Source organism: Prunus mume, linkage group LG2 (assembly GCF_029339155.1).
Source record: "Prunus mume cultivar Tortuosa linkage group LG2, ASM2933915v1, whole genome shotgun sequence".
Classification (NCBI taxonomy): Eukaryota; Viridiplantae; Streptophyta; class Magnoliopsida; order Rosales; family Rosaceae; genus Prunus; species Prunus mume.
The window spans coordinates 1195070-1219325 of NC_142699.1; the positions used below are offsets into that span (position 1 = coordinate 1195070).

At 37.2% G+C, this 24256-nt stretch overlaps 3 protein-coding genes and 1 long non-coding RNA gene across 5 annotated transcripts; 1 reads left to right on the top strand and 3 right to left on the bottom strand.

The window, feature by feature from the left end:
* LOC103318922 (receptor-like protein EIX2) lies at positions 1-2893 on the bottom strand. Of its 2 annotated transcripts, XM_089047390.1 has the most exons (2): positions 1552-2893; positions 1-1380 (listed from the first exon to the last, which is right to left on the bottom strand). In XM_089047390.1, the coding sequence occupies exons 1-2, from the start codon at positions 2855-2857 to the stop codon at positions 152-154; spliced, it is 2535 nt and encodes an 844-aa protein (XP_088903516.1). In that variant the 5' UTR covers positions 2858-2893; the 3' UTR covers positions 1-151. The 2 variants fall into 2 exon arrangements, with proteins under 2 accessions (XP_088903516.1, XP_088903515.1); XM_089047389.1 differs by having other exon boundaries at positions 1-2893.
* A 5241-nt stretch (positions 2894-8134) lies between these two features.
* Positions 8135-8614, bottom strand: LOC148919390 (uncharacterized). Its single transcript, XR_016124488.1, has 2 exons — positions 8390-8614; positions 8135-8305 (listed from the first exon to the last, which is right to left on the bottom strand). It is a non-coding gene; the product is annotated as an uncharacterized LOC148919390 (long non-coding RNA).
* Positions 8615-10657: 2043 nt separating this feature from the next.
* Positions 10658-18420, top strand: LOC103318909 (Vps51/Vps67 family (components of vesicular transport) protein). Its single transcript, XM_008220355.3, is given in 8 exon segments — positions 10658-12917; positions 13581-13775; positions 14184-14363; positions 14365-14465; positions 15151-15330; positions 15588-15765; positions 16574-16887; positions 18237-18420. Coding segments are annotated over 7 exon segments (3120 nt in total). The 5' UTR covers positions 10658-10805; the 3' UTR covers positions 16748-16887; positions 18237-18420.
* A 649-nt stretch (positions 18421-19069) lies between these two features.
* Positions 19070-24225, bottom strand: LOC103318908 (cleavage and polyadenylation specificity factor subunit 3-I-like). The gene is made up of 6 exons (XM_008220353.3): positions 23994-24225; positions 23610-23793; positions 23381-23478; positions 21569-21614; positions 21336-21485; positions 19070-20838 (listed from the first exon to the last, which is right to left on the bottom strand). The coding sequence occupies exons 2-6, from the start codon at positions 23757-23759 to the stop codon at positions 19204-19206; spliced, it is 2079 nt and encodes a 692-aa protein (XP_008218575.1). The 5' UTR covers positions 23760-23793; positions 23994-24225; the 3' UTR covers positions 19070-19203.
* Positions 24226-24256: the final 31 nt, after the last annotated feature.

Here is a 24256-nt window from a genome sequence, read left to right on the forward strand (position 1 = left end):
TGAAAAAAGAAGGGGGTACTTAAAGCCTGACCCCAATTACAAGCATCATCGATATCCAAGAAAAGTACATCCTATCTAAAGCATCTCTTAAACTTTTGGAAACGATAACATCTAAAAGAACAAACCAAGGTCAATCTACCTGCAGAAATAGTTAAAAATGTTCAACAATTACCCCATAAAGCTTCTTCACAATGCTATTTAGGAACCGATTAAGAACAATGCTCCATGGCAAGTTCAACAACAACGAGCCAAGAAAACTCCAAAAACCGAACAGAAATCCTAGTCCCAAGCTCAGATAGAACCAACCGTCTTCAAGCAAATAACTTCCTCCGTGTTTCTGATCTGCTACCGGTGGTACTGTCCCGTTGGTATTACTGCAGTTCACTTCAAGTGGAGGGCCACAAAGTTTATTACCAATAAAACTGAATTGATCAAAACTCTGAAGTTGAGTGCTTTTCGGAATCTCGCCTATCAAATTGTTGTAGGACAAGTTCAAGACACTGAGAAATGTCAAACTTGACATACTTGGAGCAATTTGACCACAAAGTTGATTCATGGACAAATCAAGAGATTCTAACCATCTCATATCACCAATCTTGGGAGGGATTCTTCCACTCAAATGATTATAAGACAAATTCACCGACTGCAAGTAGATGAGGCTGTTAAGTTCTTCAGGGATTTCTCCAGAGATAATGTTGTCTGAAAGGTCCAAACTAATTGCCAAGCTAAGAAGAATGTCTCCATATTTCACTTCTCTGCCTTTTGTCACCATGTTTGCATTCTCTATTTGGTTCACACCATGACTATCACCTTCAATTACAGGACGAAAGTCTGAATGGGTAATTTCTGAAAAGGTGGTCATTGCTGTAAAATTGTACAAACACCTTGGTATTCTTCCTGAGAGATTGTTATGTGCGAGGTCCAATATTTGGAGATATGTGAGATCGCAAAGTTTGTACGGAATGTGGCCATGAAACTGATTTGAACGAAGGCTAAGAACCGCCAAATTTGAAAGGCTTGTTCCAATCCACATTGGTATCTTTCCTAGAAACTTATTGTAACTAAGGTCAAGAATAGTCAAATGTGTACATTTCTTTAGATATGGAGGCAACTCCCCATGCAAGTGATTATTGCGCAAGTGCAAGTATTGGAGGGAGAGTAAGTAGCCCAAAGACCTTGGAATATTCCCAATTAAATTGTTGCTTTCTAAATTTACAACTTCCAAGTTTTTCCAGTTTCTGAAACAGTCAGGAATTTTTCCAGATAGACGATTGTTGTCCAGATGAAGACTTTCAAGTGCCTTTGGTTCACTATTATTATTACAGAAAAAGTGAAAGAGCGTTCCAGAAAACGATGAGTTGGAAAGATCTAGTAACCCCACTGTTGATGAAACAAGAGGTAATGAACCATTGAACTGGTTAGAACCTAAGCGAATAAACAGAAACGGCAAACTGGGAAATATATGTGGAACCTCACCATACAATTTATTTTCAGAGAGATCAATATACCATAATTGGGAAGAAAAGTTCCAAAACCAAGTCGGAATGGTACCTGAAATTCTTGTGTTGGGCATGCTAAGAACCCTCAACTGCGTTTGACTCTGAAGCCACATGGGCAATTCCGATGGCTCCAGATGCCAAGAATTTAAATGCAAATAAGAAAGTTGAAATGGAGGAAGCCAGTGTGGAGTAATTTCAAGAGTCAATGAGTTTCCACGTGCGTCAAATTCCACCAATCTTGTAAGATTAGTGAAATGTAGTTGAGAGACAACACCTGTTAAATTATTATCAGAAATTGACAGAGTTTCTAGGCATGCCAGATTGCCAAAGGACGGTGGAAGGGGACCGGATATTGAGTTATTAGAAAGATCAAGGTCGCGCAACTTTTCAAAATTATCAAGCTTATCTGTTAATTGGCCAGAAAGATTGTTCCCAAACAGACTCAATGACTCTATTTGACCTGAACTACACCTAGAAAAACTTTCAAAAATTTCTGACACGCTTCCATTGAGATTGTTCCCCGACATATCAAGAGTAGTCAACTTACAAAGGGATGTGAGGTTTCCAAGGGAAGACGAGATCTCACCATGAAAAGAATTGTAGGAAAGACTTAGGGACTGAAGATGGCTAAGCCTATACAACCATTTAGGTATAGTAGAACTGATAGAGTTTTCCTGGAGATTAAGGAATTTAAGATTAGTCATGTTGGCAATACCACCAGGTAAGTGATAAAGTCCACAATCAGACATATCCAAGTACTCTACCAAAGACGGGAGTGTGTTTGTCACCCGCAACCAATCAGATGCTTTGCTAAGATTTGCACCACTCATGTCCAAGTGTTGCAATTCAGAAAGACCAGAAATCCATTGAAGGCTCTCAACCTCCAAATAGTAACCGTGCAGATCAAGAACCTGTAGACTCGTTAGATTTCCCAATTGATGAGGAATTAATCCGCCGAAGGAGGAGTATGAGAGGTTAAGATATCTTAAACTTTTGAGAGAACCTAAGAAGCTAGGAATCTGCATTCTTTCAAAATAATTGTTGCTTAGATCCAAGTAGGTAAGATGCGTTAAATTGAGTAGAGATGGACTTATCTTACCACTGTAAGTATCAGCAAGGTGGAGCTCGAGGACATGACCAGTTAAATTGTCGCAGACAACTCCCGTCCAATTGCAACAATCTCCTTCACCAGCCCAAGATGAAAGCTGATTGAAATGAAGATGGTGCTTAAACTTCAAAAGTGCTTGTCTCTCATTTTGTTTGCAAGGCGCACTCAGATTTGCATTGCATAATAATAAGCAAATGGTAAATAAGGTTGCAATGCTTAGAAACCTGACAACAGTGCTACCCATATTCATGAGCTAAATACTTACTCTGTGAGCAATAATGAGTCATCTAGAGTGCTATTTATACATCTTTGGTGGAGAGGACGTGTCCAAACGGGATCTTCTCTTCTCACATAGAATAGAATATCATTTACTTTTCCCCTTTCAACTGTTTTGTCCTAAACACATAATTTATCATTAAAGTCCTCTTTTCTCACGAGCTTGGAATGTTTTCATTAAAGTCCTTCTTTTTCAGATTTTCTTCATTTTGTCGTTGTAGGCCAATCAATGTGTTAAATATTAGTGCACACTTGTGTGGCAAAACTAGAAAATTTTAGAACAATTGAGAGAATTACTAAGTAAAACTTGTTGACTCTTACTAGAACAATCCTAATAATTATCTATTGTAATTGTAACTAGAGAATTCTAGAATTATAGGACTAACTTGTGGCTAAAAATGACTTTAGATAAGTCGGTTACTATGCAACCGACTTGTCCAAGCAAAATTGCCAACTTAGCATCTGTGTAAATATGTCTACAGCCAAAACAAGTAATCAAGCTGAAAACTACAGCTGTCCTATATCCAAAGCCTTGTACCTTTCCTACTTCATTCTAATAAAACTACTTTGTTATTCTTTCAAAAGTTTTCCACTCCAAATTAAGCTATTGTCCTAAACACTAAACCAACCATTTCCTAAAACTCTTCTCCCATAAACTAACACAATGTCCTAATTGCAAAGCTGGTAACAAAGATATTGAAGAATACACAAAGTCCCACATCAGATACTTAACAAAATAGAAAGTCTTCATATAATAAATGGCTCAACTCCTAATAACATCAAGGCCAATTGTATAAAACTCCACACTTACTAAATATGTAGTTAAGTTGAGGACAATATCGATGTTGCTAGTAAATGAACCAAGGGTCCATCACTTTAAAATCTTAGCATGGTATCTGAGATATCAGGGCATCCCCTATTTTCTATGTACAACCCCACAATGATAGTGAAAGTTGTTATTGACGATGGTGACTTGACCTATTTGCTGTGTTATTGCCTAGAGCTTTGATGAGATGTTGCTTGGAAGCTCCAATCTAGTTTGCCAAAGTAAACACGTCAAGAGAGAAAAAATATGAAAATTGACAAAACGAAAGGGACGGTCACTGATCTTTTACTTTGAGTTGACTGACTTAAACAAGACGTGAATAAGGATTCAAGTTCAGTGGAGCAAATGACTAAGATTTAAAAAAGCTAGTCTTTCATAACGTGTAGGACATATTTTGGCATAATGTCATTTATTTTTCATTAGACTTTCTTTTGGCAATTGCTATATCATCTCGGTAATTGTAAATTCAAAAAAAGTTGTGGTATGAACTGTTAATACATATAAAAGTGTAGTAGCATAATACATATAAATGTGTATATATGAGCGTTGGTTTTATTCTTGTGGAAATTGGGATGTGCAATTAGTTTAATTATAGGTGAGTCTGTTGGTAGGCCTTTATTTTGTTATTTTTAATTTTGATTAGTTTTTAAGGCCATTTAGTAATTTTGAGCCATTTAAATAGTCCACTAGGTTTTTTATTAAAAAGTTTTGGACTTAATGTGTTTTTTATATGATAGGCTGCTTTGATGGGTTTTTTTTGTGAACCTCCTTTTTTTTTCTTTTCCATTTTACCTCTTTTCTTTTCTTTATCTATATGAATTTGGTTTTTTCTAAGTTGCAGGTTTGATTTTTCTCTTGTCTATTTGATTTCTAGGGAAAAGGCACACTATTACTCTCCATTTAGATGAAAGAATTGAAAATTACATAGAATTCTAAAATGACGGAATTTAGATTTTCATTATTTCAATTTCTGGCAATTGAAGATTTCAGTTTTTGGATTTATGTATGTCAAATTTTGTACATAGCACTATGGAAATTGTGAAATGATGCCTATTTTGGTGGAAATTAAACTCGGAAATTTGATGCCCTATTTTCTAATTCAAGATATATAATATTCATTTTAAATCACCTACAACCCTTCCATTTATTGAATTAAGGCTTGTCAAGTGGAAAAAAGACTGGAATTGAAAGAACAATAACACTACGGGCACCAACTTGTTTACCAACTTTTGGATAGCAACACATGTGGCACATGACATGGCAACCCATGTCATCTGCCACCTCATCTATTTTAATTACATAATTTATTATATAAATAAAAGAATTTAATTATTTTTTATATTTAACTATTTTTGTTTTCGGTGAGAAAGTCTTTTATTTATATAATAAATTATGTAATTAAAATAGATGAGATGGCAAATGACATGGGTTGCCATGTCATGTGCCACATGAGTTGGTATCCCTAAACCCTAAACAAAAATAGTTAAATATAAAAAATAATTAAATTCTTTTATTTATATAATAAATTATGTAATTAAAATAGATGAGGTGGCAGATGACATGGGTTGCCATGTCATGTGCCACATGTGTTGGTATCCAAAAGTTGGTAAACAAATTGGTGCCCGTATCGTTATTGTTGAAAGAAAGTGTGGGGTGATGCCTATGCTTGCCACTAATTAGAAAACGCACTCATGGTCCATCCTCATAAAAAAATTGTGTGGGTTTTTATCAAGTAGATCCCAAAATCTTTTTTTTTTTTGGGTGGACTACACTAATCAAAAGAAAGTTAATGATTATTTGCATGGCACTTCCTCCTCCTAAAGTAATTAGACCTAAATTGAAAATTGTACTACATGGGATACACACACTATCAATGTGTCATGAGAATTCGAACTTGTGATCATTTGTTTACAAGTCAATGTTTTTTTTCATTGGATTAGACCTCATTCGTCTTTTTTTTATCTAAAAAAAAACCTATAAATAATGAATAAAGAAGTAAATTATGATAGGAAATACAATTATTAACAAACTATTTCTATTTGTTTGGTAAACTTTGGAGGTCAAAGCAATTGGCAAGTCATGAGAGTTTATTAGACAAAGTCGTTAGTGACTAATTTATAGGTCAGTCAAAAGAAAAAAGACATAAGGAAAATCAAGTGCGGGATGCCTTTTTTTCTTATCACCACTAATTCTACACACTGACAATCCACTTACGAGCATGCCTTGATGCACCACAATAAGTCGGAGCAATGAAAATTAACAAAGACAACTAGACTAGTAAGTTGATGATTTTACTTTCAGAATTTACCACAATTAAAAAAAAGCAGTTTGATAAAACTAATTTAGTTCTCTTTGCATTCTAATTCCTTTACTATACAAAGGTTAAACCCATGCCACCTAACCAACAATAAATTACCTTAGATCAGGCAAATTGATTTAAGTAAGGAAATTTAAACTTAGAAGAGCTTTAACTAAATTTTGAGTTATTAGGCGTTCGTGAACTCAATAAACCTGATATCCAAGAAAAGTACATCTGTCTAATGTGTTAAATTCAGAGAGACGGGTCAACGACCCACTACTAACAACACTGATATTGTCCCCAACTTAACCACCTACAAAGCCAAGTAGGTATGAGGTTTTATTACAAAAGGCCTCGGTGTTATTAATTGTAGAACCATTCATTATATTTTGTATTTTATTTAGTCAAGTTTCCGATGTGGGACTCATATTCTTCAACATAATGCATCTCTTAAATTTTTTAATAAATTGAGCTTAGACCCATAAAATTCATTTTAAATCACCTACAACCCTTCCCTTTATTGAATTAAGGTCCGCCAAGTGGAAAAAAGACTAGAAATGAAAGAATGTGTGGGGTGATGCCTATGCTTGCCACTAATTAGAAAATGCACTCATGGTCCATCCTCATAAAAAAATCGTGTGGGTTTCTATCAAGCAGATCCCAAATTTTTTTTTTTTTTGGTGGACAACACTAATGAAAAGAAAGTTAATGATTATTTGCATGACACTTCCTCCTCCTAAATTAATTAGACATAAATTGAAAACCGTACTACATGGGGTATACGCGTTGTCAATGTGTCATGAGAATTCAAACTTGCGACCACTTATTTACAAGTCAATGTCCTTTTTCATTGAGTTAGACCTCATTCGTCCTTTTTTTTTTTTTAACCTATAAATAATGAATGAAGAAGTAAATTATGATAGGAAATACGATTATTAACAAATTATTTCTAAGGAAATTTAGGTTTTAGCAAAAAAAAAAAAATTCACTTTGAAAAAGCCAAAGCTTTTTCAAAAAGACAGAAAAACCTCTAAACTTTCAAATCAAAGACATGCAAATGTAAAGGATTTCTTAGGAAATCCAAAAATAAATAAGGGCAATTTTGTCCATTTTGGCTTCTTTTACAAATTTTCTCTCTCCTTTGTGTTTTTCCAAAATCTCCCATTGGTAAACTTTGGAGGTCAAAGCAATTGGCAAGTCATGAGAATTTATTAGACAAAGTCGTTAGTGACTAATTTATAGGTCAGTCAAAAGAAAAAAGACATAAGGAAAAATCAAGTGCGGGATGCCTTGATGCACTGACAATCCACTTATTACGAGCATGCCTTGATGCACCACAATAAGTTGGAGAAATGAAAATTAACAAAGACAACTAGACTAGTAATAAGTTGTTGATTTTACTTTCATAATTTACCACAATTTTTTTTTATAAAAAAAAATAGTTTGATAAAACTAATTTAGTTCTCTTTGCATTCTAATTCCTTTACTATACAAAGGTTAAACCCATGCCACCTAACCAACACTAAATTACCTTAGATCAGGCAAATCACAGTCGAGATCAGCTAAGAAGTACCCAAAAAAAATACCACATTTTCAATTCAAACGAGGACATCTATGAGAGATTAATTTGGTCTGGATTGATTTAAGCAAGGAAATTTAAACTTAGAAGAGCTTTATATTAACCGATGTTGGCTTTATAAGCTAGTTTGAGTTGAACTTTGTCCCACATTGGAAATTTAGAGTTCATTTGAACTCTTTATAAGACTATGTAGGGGTGGTTGCGGTTCGGTAACCGCGAATTTTTTCTCAAACTGCAAACCGACCGACTATTTGCGGTTTGGTGATTTTTGAAACCGCATTGCGGTAAACCGCAAAACGCGGTCGGTTACCGCGAATTAGCGGTTTAAAACCGCAAGTTCTTAAGCATTCACAAAAATATAAATTTACAACCTAAATAAATAAATACACAACCTCAATTTCTCAAACATATATAAATTCACAATCTCCTCAACTTTTCAAGCATTCACAACCTAAGAAAATTAAAGTTACAATTCCAAGCGTTTCAATTAAAGTTAAACTTCTCAAGCATTCCAATTCCAAATCCTTTAAAGTTACAAACCAAAAGCAAAATGCAAAGCAAAATGAATTAAAGTTACAACCAAAAAGAAAAATCCAATTCAAAGTTAATTAAAGTTACAAACTAAAAGGAAAATGCAATGCACCAATGTTACAAACTCAAGTGTTGGTGGTGAGTGGATTTGAAGAACCTCGTTGTGTTGTTTGAGCACCAATGTTATCTACAAATAAAACAACATAGTTTAGTACATTTTATTATAAGAAGAAGCATAAATAACATTAGCATAAATAAACTAATTACTTACAAGTTGTCATATGTTCCATTTCCTTGTAGAATTTAACCTCATTATCCGTGCGGCTATACTTTGCGGTTTGCGGTAACCTCAAGTTTTGAAAATCAAATACCGCAACCGCAACCACAAATGCGGTTCGGTTCTTAATACCACAAATGCGGTTCGGTTTACTGCGATTGCGGTTTCATTGCGGTAAATTGTCGGTTGGTTTTTGCGGTTTTTCGGTTTAAAATGCCACCCCTAAGACTATGGGTCAATAAATTATTAAATATATATGGTTTTTGACAGAAACTTTTCACAGACTAAATTTTTTGTCACCCCCAGTTATTGCTCCAGTTTCATTTTGGTCTATTGATTAAATTTTTCGGTTCGACCGTCAAAGTCTGTCAATTGTTTCGTGAAATTGAGGAGTAAAACCGTCAAAGTCAGTCCATCCTTGCAACCCACTGATAACTCTCTTCACCTAATTCCTCTCTCTGTCAATTGTTCCGTTGAACACGATTACTTGTTCGCCATAAAAGATGGTCACGTGTGCGTTTTGAGCCTCTCCTAGGGAAGATTTCTTCACATTGAGCCATGATGAACAAGCCACTATTTTCTAGCATTTGACAAAGTACTAGCTGAGGGAACCCGACAGTGCTTTAAATTTATAGAAATTATATCTAGGCATACCTAGAATCAGCCATCTTGGGAACCCTCTTATCTGTGAACAGAGGAGATATTTCTCCGGCGTCACTCTCTCCTTCAGATCTAAGTTATAGGGGAAGATAGGGAGAGATGAGAGAGATAGCAGGGGAGGAGATGGAGAGATGAGAAGGAGAATCGGTGGGAAGAGAGAGAAGATGAGGGGTTTGACAAGACTGTCGAGCTCAGGAGTTGGGAGGAGCCGTTGGGTATTGTTAAAAATTTAAGAATGTTTTATATTTAATTTGAATTTTTAATAGTTACATTTACCAAAATACCCATATCATGTTAGCTGATTTAACAATTTTTATATGAAAACTAACATAATAAGGCAACATTGGTCACATAATGGAAGTTCAGGGGGAAGATTGAGTCATTTAAAAAGTTATAGGGCAAACTAAGACTATTTAAAAACTACAGGAGCATTTCAACAAGTAAACCCTTTAAAAAAAAAATTATCACAACAACTAATCTATGCACTCAATAATACTGATCATGGGTCCTTCTCGAAAGAAATGTTGTGTGGTTCTTATCAAAAGTGCTTTCTCACTTTTTCTACACCCGCTTCTACGGCAATTTCAAATTTCTTTTTGAAATAATATGTATTTGATATTTTGTCCCTCGGATAATATATTTGTCTCTTTTCTTAAAAAGAGGAAAATGATTTGGTTGTTGTGTACCAAGAAAATATGATCCATGTTATTATTATATTTTTTATTTTAAAAATTTTAAAATATGAAAATTTGTTAATTTACTATATTATCTTTATTTAATGAAAAAAATTTCATTCGTGTGGAGATGTCTAACTTGGCAAACATTTATTAGCATAGCACTCTGCCGATGATATTTCGTCGGGAGAGGTTTTTTTAATTTTAAACAAAATCAGAAAAATAATGGGTATAGCCGTCAGGCTATACTAGTTTTAAAATAAAATCAACAAAAACCGAGTATAGCCGTATTTATATACGTAAGAATAGGAGAACCCCCTTGCGATTTAGCGCTCATGTGTAGCCACCCGACTATACTATTTTTAAAATAAAAAAAATAAAAAAGCAAGTATAGCCGCTCGTCTATAATGATTTAGACAAAAAAAGGGCAAAAATCGAGTACACCACTGGCTATACCATTTTACAAAAATAGAAAAGACTGAGTATAGCCGTGCGGCTATACAATTTATAAGTATAAAAGAGAGGACCCCCTTGCGATTAGGCGTCCACGTGTCGGAATAAGTATAGCCGCCTGGCTATATGATTTTTAATAAAAAATTTGAAAAAAAAAAAGCGAGTACAACTGCCCGACTATACTATTTTGAGAATACACTGATCAATTTGACTAAATTTGTTTCTCAGTGACTAAGTTGAAACTTTGTGTAAAATACAATGACGAAAACGGTATTCAAAATATATACGATTGCATGAAAATTTGTAGTTTTGTTGTGTGAGCAAAATTGAGATTTCTTCTACTTGTTAAATTTCTGTCTCTCTCGCGAGTCACAACAAATGAGGGCCCAAAAACAAACAGACTAAAAAAGCCCACAATGCAGGTCCAAGTTGAGCATCTACCAGGCAAAATTAGCAGCTTGACTAGAGTTTTAACAACTTCGATTCGATTAATGAAGGACGAAGACGAACGAATTGATCAAAAACACAAAAAAGAGGGAGAATGATGTCGTTTTGATCCACTGCAACCGCAACCGCCTCGTCGTCCCTGAACTCACCCAACCCAAAAATCCCAACAATCGAAAATGAGAGTGAGCTCCGGCGATGGCCTCAGTGGCGGCGCCACCTCCACCGCCTCCCTAACTGCCGCCGCGGCTTCCAGGGACGCCGAGGCCCTCTTCCGCTCCAAACCCATCTCCGAGATCCGAACCGTCGAGTCCACCACCCGAACCCAGATCCAATCCAAGATGGAGGAGCTCCGCCAGCTCGTCGGCACCCGCTACCGCGATCTCATCGACTCCGCCGACTCCATCGTCCTCATGAAGCGCTCCTCCCACTCCATCTCCCTTAACATCTCCTCCGTCCACGCCTCCATCGATTCCCTCTCCTCCTCCGCCTCCACCCCCGACCCGCCCGACCCCTCCCGCCACGACCCGACCCGCCACCGCATCTACGGCATTGCCTGCCGGGTCAAGTACCTCGTCGACACCCCCGAGAACATCTGGGGCTGCCTCGATGAGTCCATGTTCCTCGAGTCTGCCGCGCGCTACTCCCGCGCTAGTCACGTGCACTCCATCCTCACGCTCCCCGGTCACGTGCTTTTCCTCTCCAACTTCCCTCTGCTCCAGCACCAGTGGCAGATCGTCGATAGCTTCAAGTCTCAGATCTCTCAGCGCGCCCGCGACCGCCTCTTCGATCGGGAGCTCCAGCTGCCCATCTCCTCCTACGCCGACGCATTGGCAGCCGTTGCTCTGATCGACGACCTCCGCCCCGAGCACGTCCTCTCGCTCTTCCTCGAGACTCGGAAGTCGTGGGTCTCGCAGATACTCAACGCCTGCGGTGTCGATGCGCAGTGCTCCGACGTCGTTTCGGTGCTGTGCGAGGCCTTGAGGGTGATTCAAGTGACTGTGGGGCAGGTTGGGGAGCTCTTCTTGCGGGTGTTGAACGACATGCCGTTGTTTTACAAAGTGGTTTTGGGTTCCCCACCTGCATCTCAACTGTTCGGTGGAATTCCCAACCCGGATGAGGAGGTCAAGCTTTGGAACTCGTTCAGGGAGAAGCTGGAGGCCGCCATGGGAATGCTGGAGAAGGATTATATTGCCAAGGCTTGTCGCTCGTGGCTTAAGGACTGTGGAGGCCAGATGGTGGATAAGATCAATGGGAGGTTTCTCATTGATGCCATTGGCAGCGGCCATGAGCTCGCCTCAGCTGAGAAGTTGATTAGGGAGACTATGAATAGCAAAGAGGTATTAGAAGGGAGCTTGGAGTGGCTCAAGAATGTTTTCGGGTCCAACATTGACCTGCCTTGGAGTAGAATGAGTGAACTTGTTCTGGGAGACGATTCGGACCTATGGGACAGTATCTTTGAACCAGCATTTGTCGGGAGGATGAAGGTGATTGTGGACCGCAGGTTTGAGGAGCTCACGAGGGCCGTGAACGTTAAGGAGGGTGAACCCATTGATTTTCTTGGTGCTGGTGGTGGAATTTGGTTTGTAGAAGCCAAATCCAATCATGGTAAGAAGGGTACTTCTGCTCTGCCTTGTGAAGAGAATTGTCTCAATTTCTATTTTGGTCCTCAAGCTAGTGGTATTAGGGATGCTGTGGATGGTAGCTGTCAGGGGGTTCTTGATGACTTACTGTGTTTCTTAGAATCTCCAAAGGCAGCCCTTAGATTAAAGGATCTGGCATCCTATCTACAAGATAAATGTTACCAAACCATATCTGTTATATTGATGCAACTGAATAGTGAGCTTGGGAATTTGGAAAGTGGCAAAGACAAGCAAGGGCTGGTAACCGTTGAGAGGGCACTTTTCATTGGGAGACTCTTGTTTGCATTGCAGAACCACTCCAAACACATTCCCATCATACTTGGCCCTCCAAGGTCTTGGGCAAATGCAACTGGGTCTGCAGTTTTCGATAAGTTACCGTCCATGTTGAGACAATCTAGAGCCCCCACTGATTCTCCCGTGCTTGATAGCCCCTTGGGTTCTAAAAGGCACACTTCATCTGCTACTGCTGCATTGCTTGGAGCAAGCCAAAGTGCAAGCCCTAAACTTGAAGAACTTAATGTAACTATGCGAGATCTCCGCATTAGAGCGCATGGTTTGTGGATGTCATGGTTGTCCGATGAGCTTTCAGTTATTCTTTCTCATGATCTTGAAAAAGATTATGCTTTGTCATCATCAAGTCCTCTGAGGGTAAGTTTCATTTAACACACTGCTTTCTGTGTGTACCTTTTCCGGTGCTGCTATCAATTAACTATGCCTTTTAATTAGTATAAGTGAAATAAATTGAGAGCTTACATGACTGGTAATAAACTAGTTGTTGGATGCTAATTGGGAAGTGCAAATGATCCTTCTTTTCATCTGTTTTCAGTTAGAAAAAAGAGAGATGAAGGGGCTTTAGAGACTTTCGAAGCTAAACAGCCTAAACTTGATATTGCAAGGTGGTCTTGATTATTATAATTTGATAATTGGTCAGCAACCACCCTATAATCAGTGATTATTGGAAAGTGGGCCTAATGATATGGTAAACAAACATTCATCACAAAAATTTGTCTATACCTACAAATACAGGACTAATGATATGGTGTTAAATGAAACAGACCTGAAGAAGTAAAATTGGTTGCATGCTTTTAAAGCAAACCCATGGGTTGGCTTAACATAGTAGTGTGTTTAAGTGCACGTTTTATTAGTATTTCTGAAGAACATTTTGTGTTCATCCATCTGCTGACCAAGATATTGGAGTGCTTATGTTCTGTTTAGGACCAAGTTGATGGTATATTACGCTATGCTGTTTGTCGTTTGCAAGTGTGATGTTGATTAGAATACAATTTACCATAATTTTCATTATTTGGGCAGGGTTGGGAAGAGACAGTAGTTAAGCAAGAGCAGTCTGATGATAACCAATCAGACCTGAGAATTTGGCTCCCATGCATGCCTTCCCTCTATGTAACCTCGTTCCTCTTCCGTGTATGCGAAGAAGTTCATCGAATTGGAGGTCATGTTCTTGACAAAACAATTCTGCAAAAGTTTGCATCAAAATTGTTGGAAAAGGTATGTAACTCAGCTTGATGTCTGACTTCACTCATCTTTTCTGTATTCATCAATATGTAATTGTTTTTCCCAACCAAATCCTAAATCCCAAATCTGACCCATCCTTGTTATTTCACAAGCTTTAACCATCAGTATGTTATTCCACATGCCACCCACTAGACCAAAAGGCCGTTAACCATCAGTTTGTTATTCTTACTTGTAATTTTTTGAATACCCCCGCTTTTTTTGTCTTAATTTTGTTTCTTCTAAAAAAAATTGTTACTATAGCTTGAACTCTCAGAGGTGTTTACTTTGTGATATTTATGTGAAGAATGAAGAAGTTGCAAGTTGTTTTGTTAAACAATTGTTGTGATTTCTACTCAACTATTTCTCTTTGATTGTTTATGTGATTGCAATATTTTCACGTAGGTCATTGATATTTATGGGGACTTCCTTTCTACTCTAGAGGCTGGTGGAACTGAAGTGTCCGAAAAAGGAGTTTTGCAAGTTTTGTTAGATTTGAGATTTGTTGTTGATGTCCTTTCTGGGGGTGATTCTAATGTGAGTGAGGAGCCATCTATAAACCTAAAGGCAAAAAGTCCTTTCAGACAGGAAGCAGGAACAAAGCCACGTGAAGTCTGTCATTAGAGAGCGTTTTGATGGGTTGATAAATCGCCTTTCGCAAAGATTGGATCCCATAGATTGGCTTACGTGAGTTTGTTCATTCTTGTGAATAAAATTTAAAGAATATAAAGATTTTCCAAAAGTTTGGATCTGAGAGTGGTGTCTCCTTACATGCATGTTTCTCCCCCATTGTTCCCCTTAAAAGGCTGTCCCTAATTGTTGCTTTCAGAGGAAAATGAATATTCAGGAGTTTCCAGGTTATGTCTTGGCTAGCTAGTCATTTTTTATATTCTGGTCACAATGCGTATTGGATCTTATAAGGAAAACATTAGCTAATATCTTTATCTTAATTAGGAAAAAGAGATAGTGACTAGTATTGATAGGGGATAGAATGATGTGTGGTGATATTATGAATGCACCGACAAGTATCCTGTGCTGGATCTTTTTCTTTTCCTGTGGCAATCCTGAGCTGGATCTTGCCTAAGAGTAAATCTTATAATGTTCTGTTATCTGCATTTCCAGTGGCTCTTGAGCCTAGTGGCACCTCCTCCTCCTTTTAGAATAAGATTGGGAGGTGAGATCAAGAATTCATGGCTTGGTTGATCTGGCTATGTGTCTTTAGATTCCTAAGCCAGACTTCTGCTAAAACAAAAATAAAATGGAGGGATATCTATAATATTGTGTTGTATATCAATTATTCATAGCATTTAAAAATAATTTTGTAACTAATTAGGCATTTGACTTTGTGTTTTCTTACTTTATCTCATATCAGGTATGAGCCATATCTCTGGGAAAATGAGAGGCAATCATACCTACGGCATGCTGTCCTTTTCGGATTCTTTGTGCAACTTAATCGCATGTATACAGATACTGTTCAAAAACTTCCTACTAATTCCGAGTCCAATATAATGAGATGCTCTTCAGTTCCTCGCTTCAAGTACCTTCCCATCAGGTACGTTTTCTGAAACTTAAATTATTTTCTACTTTTTGAGCAACCCCTTTGCATGGTGTCCACCGGCATGTGTTATCAGTTTTGAGTCTTTTCAAATTTCTTATACATGAACTGTATAAATTGAATTGAACTGGCTGATCAGTTACATATGACTGCATATTGGTGTTTTCCAGTTTTAACTCTGGCCAAAATAGTTATTGCCAGAGGGTACCATTCAATATTGGGTTCATAGTTTTGACTTCATTTTGGTGTTCCAGTGCCCCAGCATTGTCTTCAAGAGGGACAGCTAAGACGTCCATTCCAACATCTTCAGATGATATTTCTTCGAGAAGTACCTGGAAATCTTATGCAAATGGAGACCTGTCCAGTAAGCTTGATTTGGATGATAACTCGAGTTTTGGGGTTGCAGTACCAATTTTTAAATCTTTCATGCAGGCAAGGCTTTCTATCTCTTTAGTTTTTCTTGTCACAATTTCTTCCTATTTTCGTAGTTGCATTTAAACAAGTATTGATTTCATATTGGAATAGGAATGCATATGTTGTTTGAGATGTAAATTTTTAATGGCATTATTAGACTTGGCGAAGTCATACATGGGACAATAGCACAACACTGACATGAACTAAAAGTTAAGTTTTCTGGTGGGGTCTTTTCAGTTCGGATCTGTAATGGGTTAACTTATGATGACACCTTATCTCAAAGGTTCAGTCAGTGCCATTGGTGAAACAGGTTAATGTGTTAGTGACATGTTTTCTTCATGATAGATGCTTAAAAAACTCTTCAGAGTATAAATTTTTTTGGGTTGTATTTCTTTAACGTGTTTTGGATTGTTGTATCTGATGTATAATGTGTTGGACACAGTTTTTATGGCAATATATTATATTTTGTTTATGTTATTCTTGGGCCGTGTTTGGGTTTAGTATATTTCCACACAATACGAACATGCTAAAACACAGTATGTTGCCAGGTCTATTGATGATAATCCAAAGTTTATAGTTTGGGAGTGATGGCAATATGCTGATTTTAGATACAAAATTCTCATAAACTTCTTATGTGTGAATATTGTTTAAGACCATCCAGACTTGAGTGGTATGGTATACAATTTTTACTCTTTTGTGTCAACTTGATTTTGATTTGCGAGTCTACTGCATATAGGATTTATATGGATTATTTTTTCTGGTTATCCACTTGTTTGCCATATTTGGATAGCCAGGTTGTGAATATGATGTTCCTTGTAATTGGCAGGCTAGAAGCATATTTGGAGAGAGCACATTGAAACTGGGATCAATGCTAACAGATGGGCAAGTGGGCATATTCAAGGATAGATCAGCAGCCGCCATGTCGACATTTGGTGATATTCTACCTGCCCAGGCTGCAGGTCTGCTCTCATCGTTCACAACTTCCAGATCAGACTCTTGATTGCCTACAGAATCCTTCAGTCTTATCTTCTTTTGGGCATATATAAGTAATTTTTCACCGTGGAGAAACAGTGGAGTCTCACCAAGCATGAGATTAGGGCGCCAGAGTTTGCAGTACTTATTTGAAACCAGGTAGAAAAGGTATGTGATTGAAATGAAGCCCTGAGTTTTGGATTTTAGTTAAAGTTTCAGGTGGGGGATTAGGAAACTTAAAATGATGAGGTTATGTATAGAAGCCAGATAGGTTGAGTAACCCTGATTTGAAGCTCTAGAGCTTTTTTTTTCTTTTTTCAATTAATTCATTTTTTGCTTCCATAGCTTATTATTTTCCGGGGGTTCTGTTATTATAAACTTGTATTCTTTTATTTATTTATACCTTCTGATGTTTGGAAAGAGCTGTCTGGTTATGGATATTGTTTGTACTTTAGTGGACAGCTTGAACACTGTTGTTGTACTTTAGTTTATAGATTCTAAATAAAATATTTGTGTTTCCAATCAAAATAAAAAAGTTTGGGCTGGTGTTGTTTGTGTTGAAGTTACTGCTGGTGTTCCCTGGCTGTTAAGCTGTTAGTTGTCTGCACTTTTGCTGACTTCCTATTGATTTCTATATTTGGTTTTTCTTTCTTTTTTCGGGAGAGGGGTGTTGCTCCTGTTAGTTCCTTGTGAAATGAATTATTACAAGTCTTCTAAGCCTCTTTACCACAAGTTGTTTTTCCATGTCTTATTAATTTGTCATCGCTGTTTAGTTATCCTGACAATTCCATCGAGTGGCATTATGCTTTAAGCTCTGTAACAAAGAATGTGTCAACCATTTAGTCTGTCAACATACTATGTAGTCTGCTGAGTGCTCTGTATGTTAATCATGTGTTGTTGACTGCTTTACTAGTAGAATGTTGTCTTGGAAGAGGCGTGTAGTTCGAGTGGTAGTACTTAAGAGCATTCACCATGCACCTGAGTTCTTGTCTTGGGTTACACCCCCTATATGGCTAGTGTTCTAAAAGTTTTATATATGTTATCTTGTATTTACACTTGCTCGAAAGCAAGGCATAGTAAGTATGGCCTGTCATCACTACCTTTATTGTCTTTGTTTTTTTCTAAGAAGGCCCAGAAAAAGAACAGAAAAGCTGACGTGCATATAATGGTTCTGAGTCGGACAGATGCCATTGAGTTCTCTTACAATATTTCTTCGTATATAATTGCTCTACTTAAATAGTAACCGTGCATAGAAGACAATTAGCCATAGTACGACTTTGTTGCTACTGTTTTGCTGCATTACCAAGTCACCTTGAATTTTGTATTTGGTCAAATTCTGTGATGAATAACATCAAAGTCAAAACTGGTTTTCTGCTACATTAAAAAAATTACCGGAGTTGTTCACTAACTATTGTTAAATCTAAAACTTCCTATTGAGTCTTATGAAGCATCTCTACTTGAGTGCTCTGAAAATGATGCAATACCTATTTATGTAGTTTGCTATTCTCTTCTTGTAGGCCAGTCGGAGGAGGATGCGTGCGTGATATTGTTCCATGTTCAAATTCATATTCAATTGTAGAAATTGTGAAACCCTTCTCATGTATTATTTGTGTATAACTTTCACCATACGAAATTAGCTGTATGTACTCTTAACATGTTAGTTATGAGTTTTTACATAAATGAATATTTTTTTCTTCATAATACTTGTCCAGATGTGCCATTAAAACTAATTATTTGTTCACGTATTCCATTTGAAAAGAAAAACCAAAAAATCACTTCCACCACGAAACTAGGCTAAAACTTTTGGATGGAATACATTTCTTTTCCCCATTCAATTTTTATTTCATGAGCCCTTTTTCTTGAAAATTAACGTACATCCGGATTTTCTCTGCAAGGTTAAAATTCAATCAAGCAAGGAATTATCCGTTCTCAGAAATTGATCCAAAGAAACATGATGAATGCTTGAAATTAGTACTTTCATTGGAGGTATAAGGCAAAAATTATATATAGAAAATATGGGCAGAATAATTTATTACTTTTGAAACATACTTTGTATGGCGTACAATACAACCATCTCCTATTGTAAAAGACAAAAAAAAAACCATCTCTTGTTGCCTGCTCAAAGTGAAAGTGAAAATGTTTCCCCGATAAAAAACCAATGTAAAAGTAAAATTGCCAACGGATGTCGATTATGAGATTATTTGCAGTGCCAATCAAAGACATTTGCAGATCTCAGCTAAGCACCATGTAATAAAATTTGGGTACTCGTTCATTAAAAAGAAACAACCACGAAGGTCAAAAAACTGTAAACATCTAAACAGAAAACTAGCCAAGTAGATTGACACATCGATGATCAACGGAAGGAAACAGTTACTGCATTTGTCAATTGGTAGTGTTACTGCTCACTGTTCAGTATTCATCTGTTAGCTTACAAAATTCAAAAGTAACTCAAAATACAGAAACAAAAACATCGAAGCACTGCAGCTAAGTTGCAGAAAGAGGGATTGGCTTCACCGCACTTTGGATTCGACGAAATGCCGCCTTTACTCTTTCCTTCAGACCTTCATTTTCACTCTCAACATCCCCACTCTGTTTATCAAGCTGTGCCACATTCCCATCAACACTAATCACTAGTTTCCCATTTTCTCCAGGCTTCACATCCCCAAAGAGTGATACAAGAAGGGCATGAATGACCTTTTCCACCTTCTTCCCATTCTCTTCCTCAGTTTTTACATCCTCAGATTCAACAACTACCTTGGGTACTTCTCGGTTGATATTCAAAATAAGAGCCACAATGGAGTCTGAAACCATGTCACTTATAGGATCTGATGACCAATGTACTGAAATGTGTTTATCTGTATCCTGCTTCACCGTCACCCGATCATGCACTCGCAATGTTGGCACCCCAGATTCCTCATCCACTGAAGACTCTACACTCTCATATATTTGCCTTAGCCGGTGTTTAATCACAGTGAAGCCACTAGCAAATGGGATGGTAATTCGTTGAGTGACATTTGCTGTGCACAGCTGTGAGAAGACATGAAGATCATCAGAAGCCATTATTTGATAACTGAAGCCTTTTTTTACCAGTAAACCGCTGACACTTTCACCAACTTCAGGGGTCTTCTCAGCAAGCCTTCCAATAGCTTTTGCCATTTTCTGTGAGTTAAAATACATTTCAACAGACTGACAATTCTTTGGGGTGAGGATTTTGGTGTTACGATCAGCAAACTGGGTCATCAGCTTCTGTTTGAGCCTCCCCATCTCATTAGCTTCTCCATGAACAAGGATTATATTAGGAGGCCTCAGCTCTTCCAAAAATGCAGTTGTCTGAACAGAGTCTGCATGAGCAGAGAATGAAATGTAATGGACCTGCATGTTGAGAGGAGCACTGAGTCCATTCATAAGAGTTACCTCCTTCGGTTCATTGATGATTGTTTTAGCCAGTGTCCCTTCAACCACATACCCTGGAATAACACATGCATTTTTCTTATCAGAGCACCACATATCAAATAGCTGCCTTGACAGCCCACTCTGAAGACCACCAGGGCTTGCCATCACCACTGACGGGCCTACATCTTTGAAATTTTCAATGCTCTTTAGTGGTGATACGTACTTGAATATGAAGGGATTTGACTTCGCATTGCGGATCCTATCGTTCATGGAAAGGGTGTATGTCTCATATACAGATAAACATCTTTTTGCAAGTGGGGAAGCATAATAAATAGGAATATTTTGGAGCTCAGGATGGTTGGCCCAATACTCATCAAGGATCAGGAGAAGTTCTTGGGCACGGCCAAGTGCAAAAGCAGGAATTAAGACACGACCCCCTTGAGAGACGGTTGAATGGATAACATCAGTGAATCGCTTCTCTCTGATGTGCCGAGGCTGATGGTGCTGTACACCATACGTGGATTCAATAATGCATATATCAGGCGAGAACTGTGGGGTCTCAGCAGCACGGAGATGCCGGTCTTCTTCACGTGAATAATCACCAGTGTAGAGGACTCTAACGCCAGCAATATCAACCATAAACATAGCAGCACCAAGGACATGACCAGCAGTATAGCACCAAAATCGAATGCCCTCAACCTCTACTGTTTGATGGAAATCAATAACCTACAATTACCATACACTGTTAGACAATAATCATGAGAAAATCATTCATGTATTGTTGGGTGTAAAGGAGTAAGGATCCAACACCAGTATTCAGATTAAGACTACTAAATAAAGATAAACGGATAATGATGTAAAGATGGTGAGGTTGAGAGTCCATCAATGAGCAAAATGTTAACCAATTCAAAGTACTAATATCGCCAACTGGCCTGCACCAAACTGAAATATTAACCAGGTCAACAAATGCTGACTGAACTCAGATCCTTGAAAGCACTACTTTTTCTGCACAAATCACTTGGAATTTTGGCAAAGAGAAAATATACATCCCTATGAAACACAGCCACAACTACAAGCTGTGATGCTGGAAAATTTTGGTTGGTTCAAACATACATCATTAGAAACAACATAACTCAAATTTAGTATAAATCTGTGATAGGGAAGTTCAGTTGGGAACAAAAACCAGTGGCAATAAACACATTGGTCATGGGAAGACAACAAACCTCAATTTTATCCATTGAGGCATTTATGTCCTGCTCATCAAACAACATATCTTCAACTGAAACTTTGCTCACTTTCACATAATCCGTCAAAAGCAACTTGTAGATGGCCTTTGTTGCATAAGTCATAAAGACTCGGCCTTTGAATGTGGTCTATCAAAAGTTATAGAGATATTAGTTCCCTGGAAAATAAAATACAAACTAATTATATATTTATTCATTCAGAAAGTGAAAACCTTCTCAAGAAAGTAAGGTAGGGAAGCAGCATGATCCAAGTGAAAACTGCAAGCAAAAAGTATGACCTAACATTAGTACAATTGGATGAATACAATAATGAGGTAACACTTCCACATATGACTTTGGCAGCAAAAGGTGAAACCAGACACATCTATAACCATGTTGCCAAATGAAAAAAAACAAAAAAACAAAAAAACAGAAAGAAGTCTGATGTGTAGAATACAATGTGATTGTGTATGGTGCATGACTTCTTACATGTTTACAAAAAATCTTTATGTGATTGTCGAGAAGAGCATAGTACAACTGGCCCTAAGAAGAGAACCTTTCAATTTCCTGATTGTTGTTTTGGTGGCCTTTGTTATGTTTTCTGCAAAGTTGGATATTTGCTCGTTTATTTTGTTTGTGGTTTTCTATCAACTGTAGGATCAGGGATGTATCTTTTGTGCACTGCTGGTCCACTTCAATTGTATTCCCCATTTACTATTAGCATCTTTTTTGCACTGCTGGTCCACTTTGATTCTAATGCCAATTACTACTAGTATTTTTTATGTGTTGTATCTTTTGTAATGTAAAATATGTTAATCAGAGAATTAAGGGGGAAGGGGACCACACGGAATTATTGATCATGGAGACAATATCACTTTTAAATAAAAACATGAGAAGAATTCATGACATATTATTTGACTTTTACCTTCAACAATATTCAATACATTTCTGAAAATAATCACATCTTAAAGAGCTCGCGTACATAAAATCCATATCTTAAAAAAAAAAAAAGTAATTATTTTTGCTAAGATATCCTTCTTGTACAATATCCAATCTTTTCAGGATCACTCAACCTACATACAAAGCCATATTCAATATCGGCAGACATACCTATTCATCATATGCTGAAATATGCCTATTTGAAAGTCCAGTCCTATAAGAATTTGGGAATCTAAGCACCTTAAATTTAACTCTCTTTTTTCTAATGGAAAATAAGTTCAACAATTACCAAGGTATAAGGCCATATTTGAACATTATGTCATGCAACTATGGTCACAAGTGATACTTAACATTTTTTTTTGGACGAAAGATTCCTAACAATTGTGTTTTTTATTTTATTTATTTATTTCAATTCCTGCATTAGTGTGATTGCATTGACACCACAAACAGCTGTCACCAAGTCTAGGTTTTCTGCTACCCAAATCTAAACAAAACCTTTTCAGTTTTCGCCTCTTTCCAAACCTTGAACGCATAATAACCTATTCCAGCTTAAGAACTTCAAAACCAAAACCGATTCCCTTGATTGGCCATTAATTCAACTTCAGACATAACTTTTTTTCTCTTAACAAACCATCACTTCTTCTGGAATATTGCTTGGTGTTATCTATTTCATCCTACATCATTTTGGTGTAAAAGCTCTTTGTTGTAAATAGTTGGTATTGGACATTTAGTTCTGTGTAAATTTGGTATTTGAGCTACTTGTCCTACATTAGATATAATCTTTTCAACTGATAAGAAAATCAAGGAAATAAGCACAAAGCAGTTTTCCTATTAAAATTCATCTCTTAAAACTCTAAGAAATTAGTCAGAGAGAAAGAAAAACAAAGTTCTACTCAACCAGAGTAAACACTTAAATGGTTAGCTCATTCAATTAAAATAAGAAATATTTTGACCCAATGGGTCATGTCTGATGGTTTTATCATTTCATAAGCAACTGACACATAAAATACTAGAGCGGCAGGAGAAGCAAGGACATTGCAGTATTGATGCTATGACTTATGAGTTAAGCATACGATAAAATAAAATAAAAAGGAAAAAAAACATACTGAGTAATGAGGAGGACATCAATTATGGAAGGATCAATCTCATCAAAGTACGGCAAAGCAGCCATGCCCGAATATGCGGGGTGAATTCCACAATCAAACTATCATTCATTGGAAGGTGACCCAAAATCACAAAAGCAAGAAAGAAGAGAGAAAAAAAATTAGAGTAAAGAATAATAACTCTAGATTCAATACTCAAAAAAAAGATAATGCATTTGTGTTAATGGCATACCAACACAGTTTTCCCTTTGTAGGACATATACACACAAGAGCGGCCGACTTCATTACCAGCTCCTAAAGGAGTTATGATAAGTTTATCATCTTCTCTTGATGCAGAAGCCTCACGCCGCTTCAGAGGTGAGGGTTGTGCCATGGAAGCCATTTTTACCCAGAATGTGTAAAGCCCTCCAATCAACCTGAAAGATAAACGTACCAGTTCCCATTATAAAGACGCAAACAAATTAAAATTTGGGTGCTTAATTACCGAAATTGACTGAAATTTTGCATCCTGTAAAATTAACAGTTGTGCCTCCTCCCTAAGACAATAGTTGAGCTTAATTGAAGAAAAGAAAAATAACAACATAAAACCCACAACACAAGATGTTCCATTTCTTACCTTTAGTCTTCCCCAATCTTCACAGAAACCAAAAATAATAGGAAAAAACCAAAAAAGAGAAGGGAACCTAAGATTTAGTATAAAGCAGAGAGAAAAATGAGAGAGAGAAATCAGTGTTCAAAGATTTCTGAGAATGCAGAGAGAGAGCTAAAACCCTATAAGGGGAGAGTGAGAGAGCGGAAAATTACAGCTCCTAGTCGCTGTGGGACCGTAAGCTTCAGACTTCTTCCTTATTTTTCAAAAATAAAAATAAAAACCTTTTA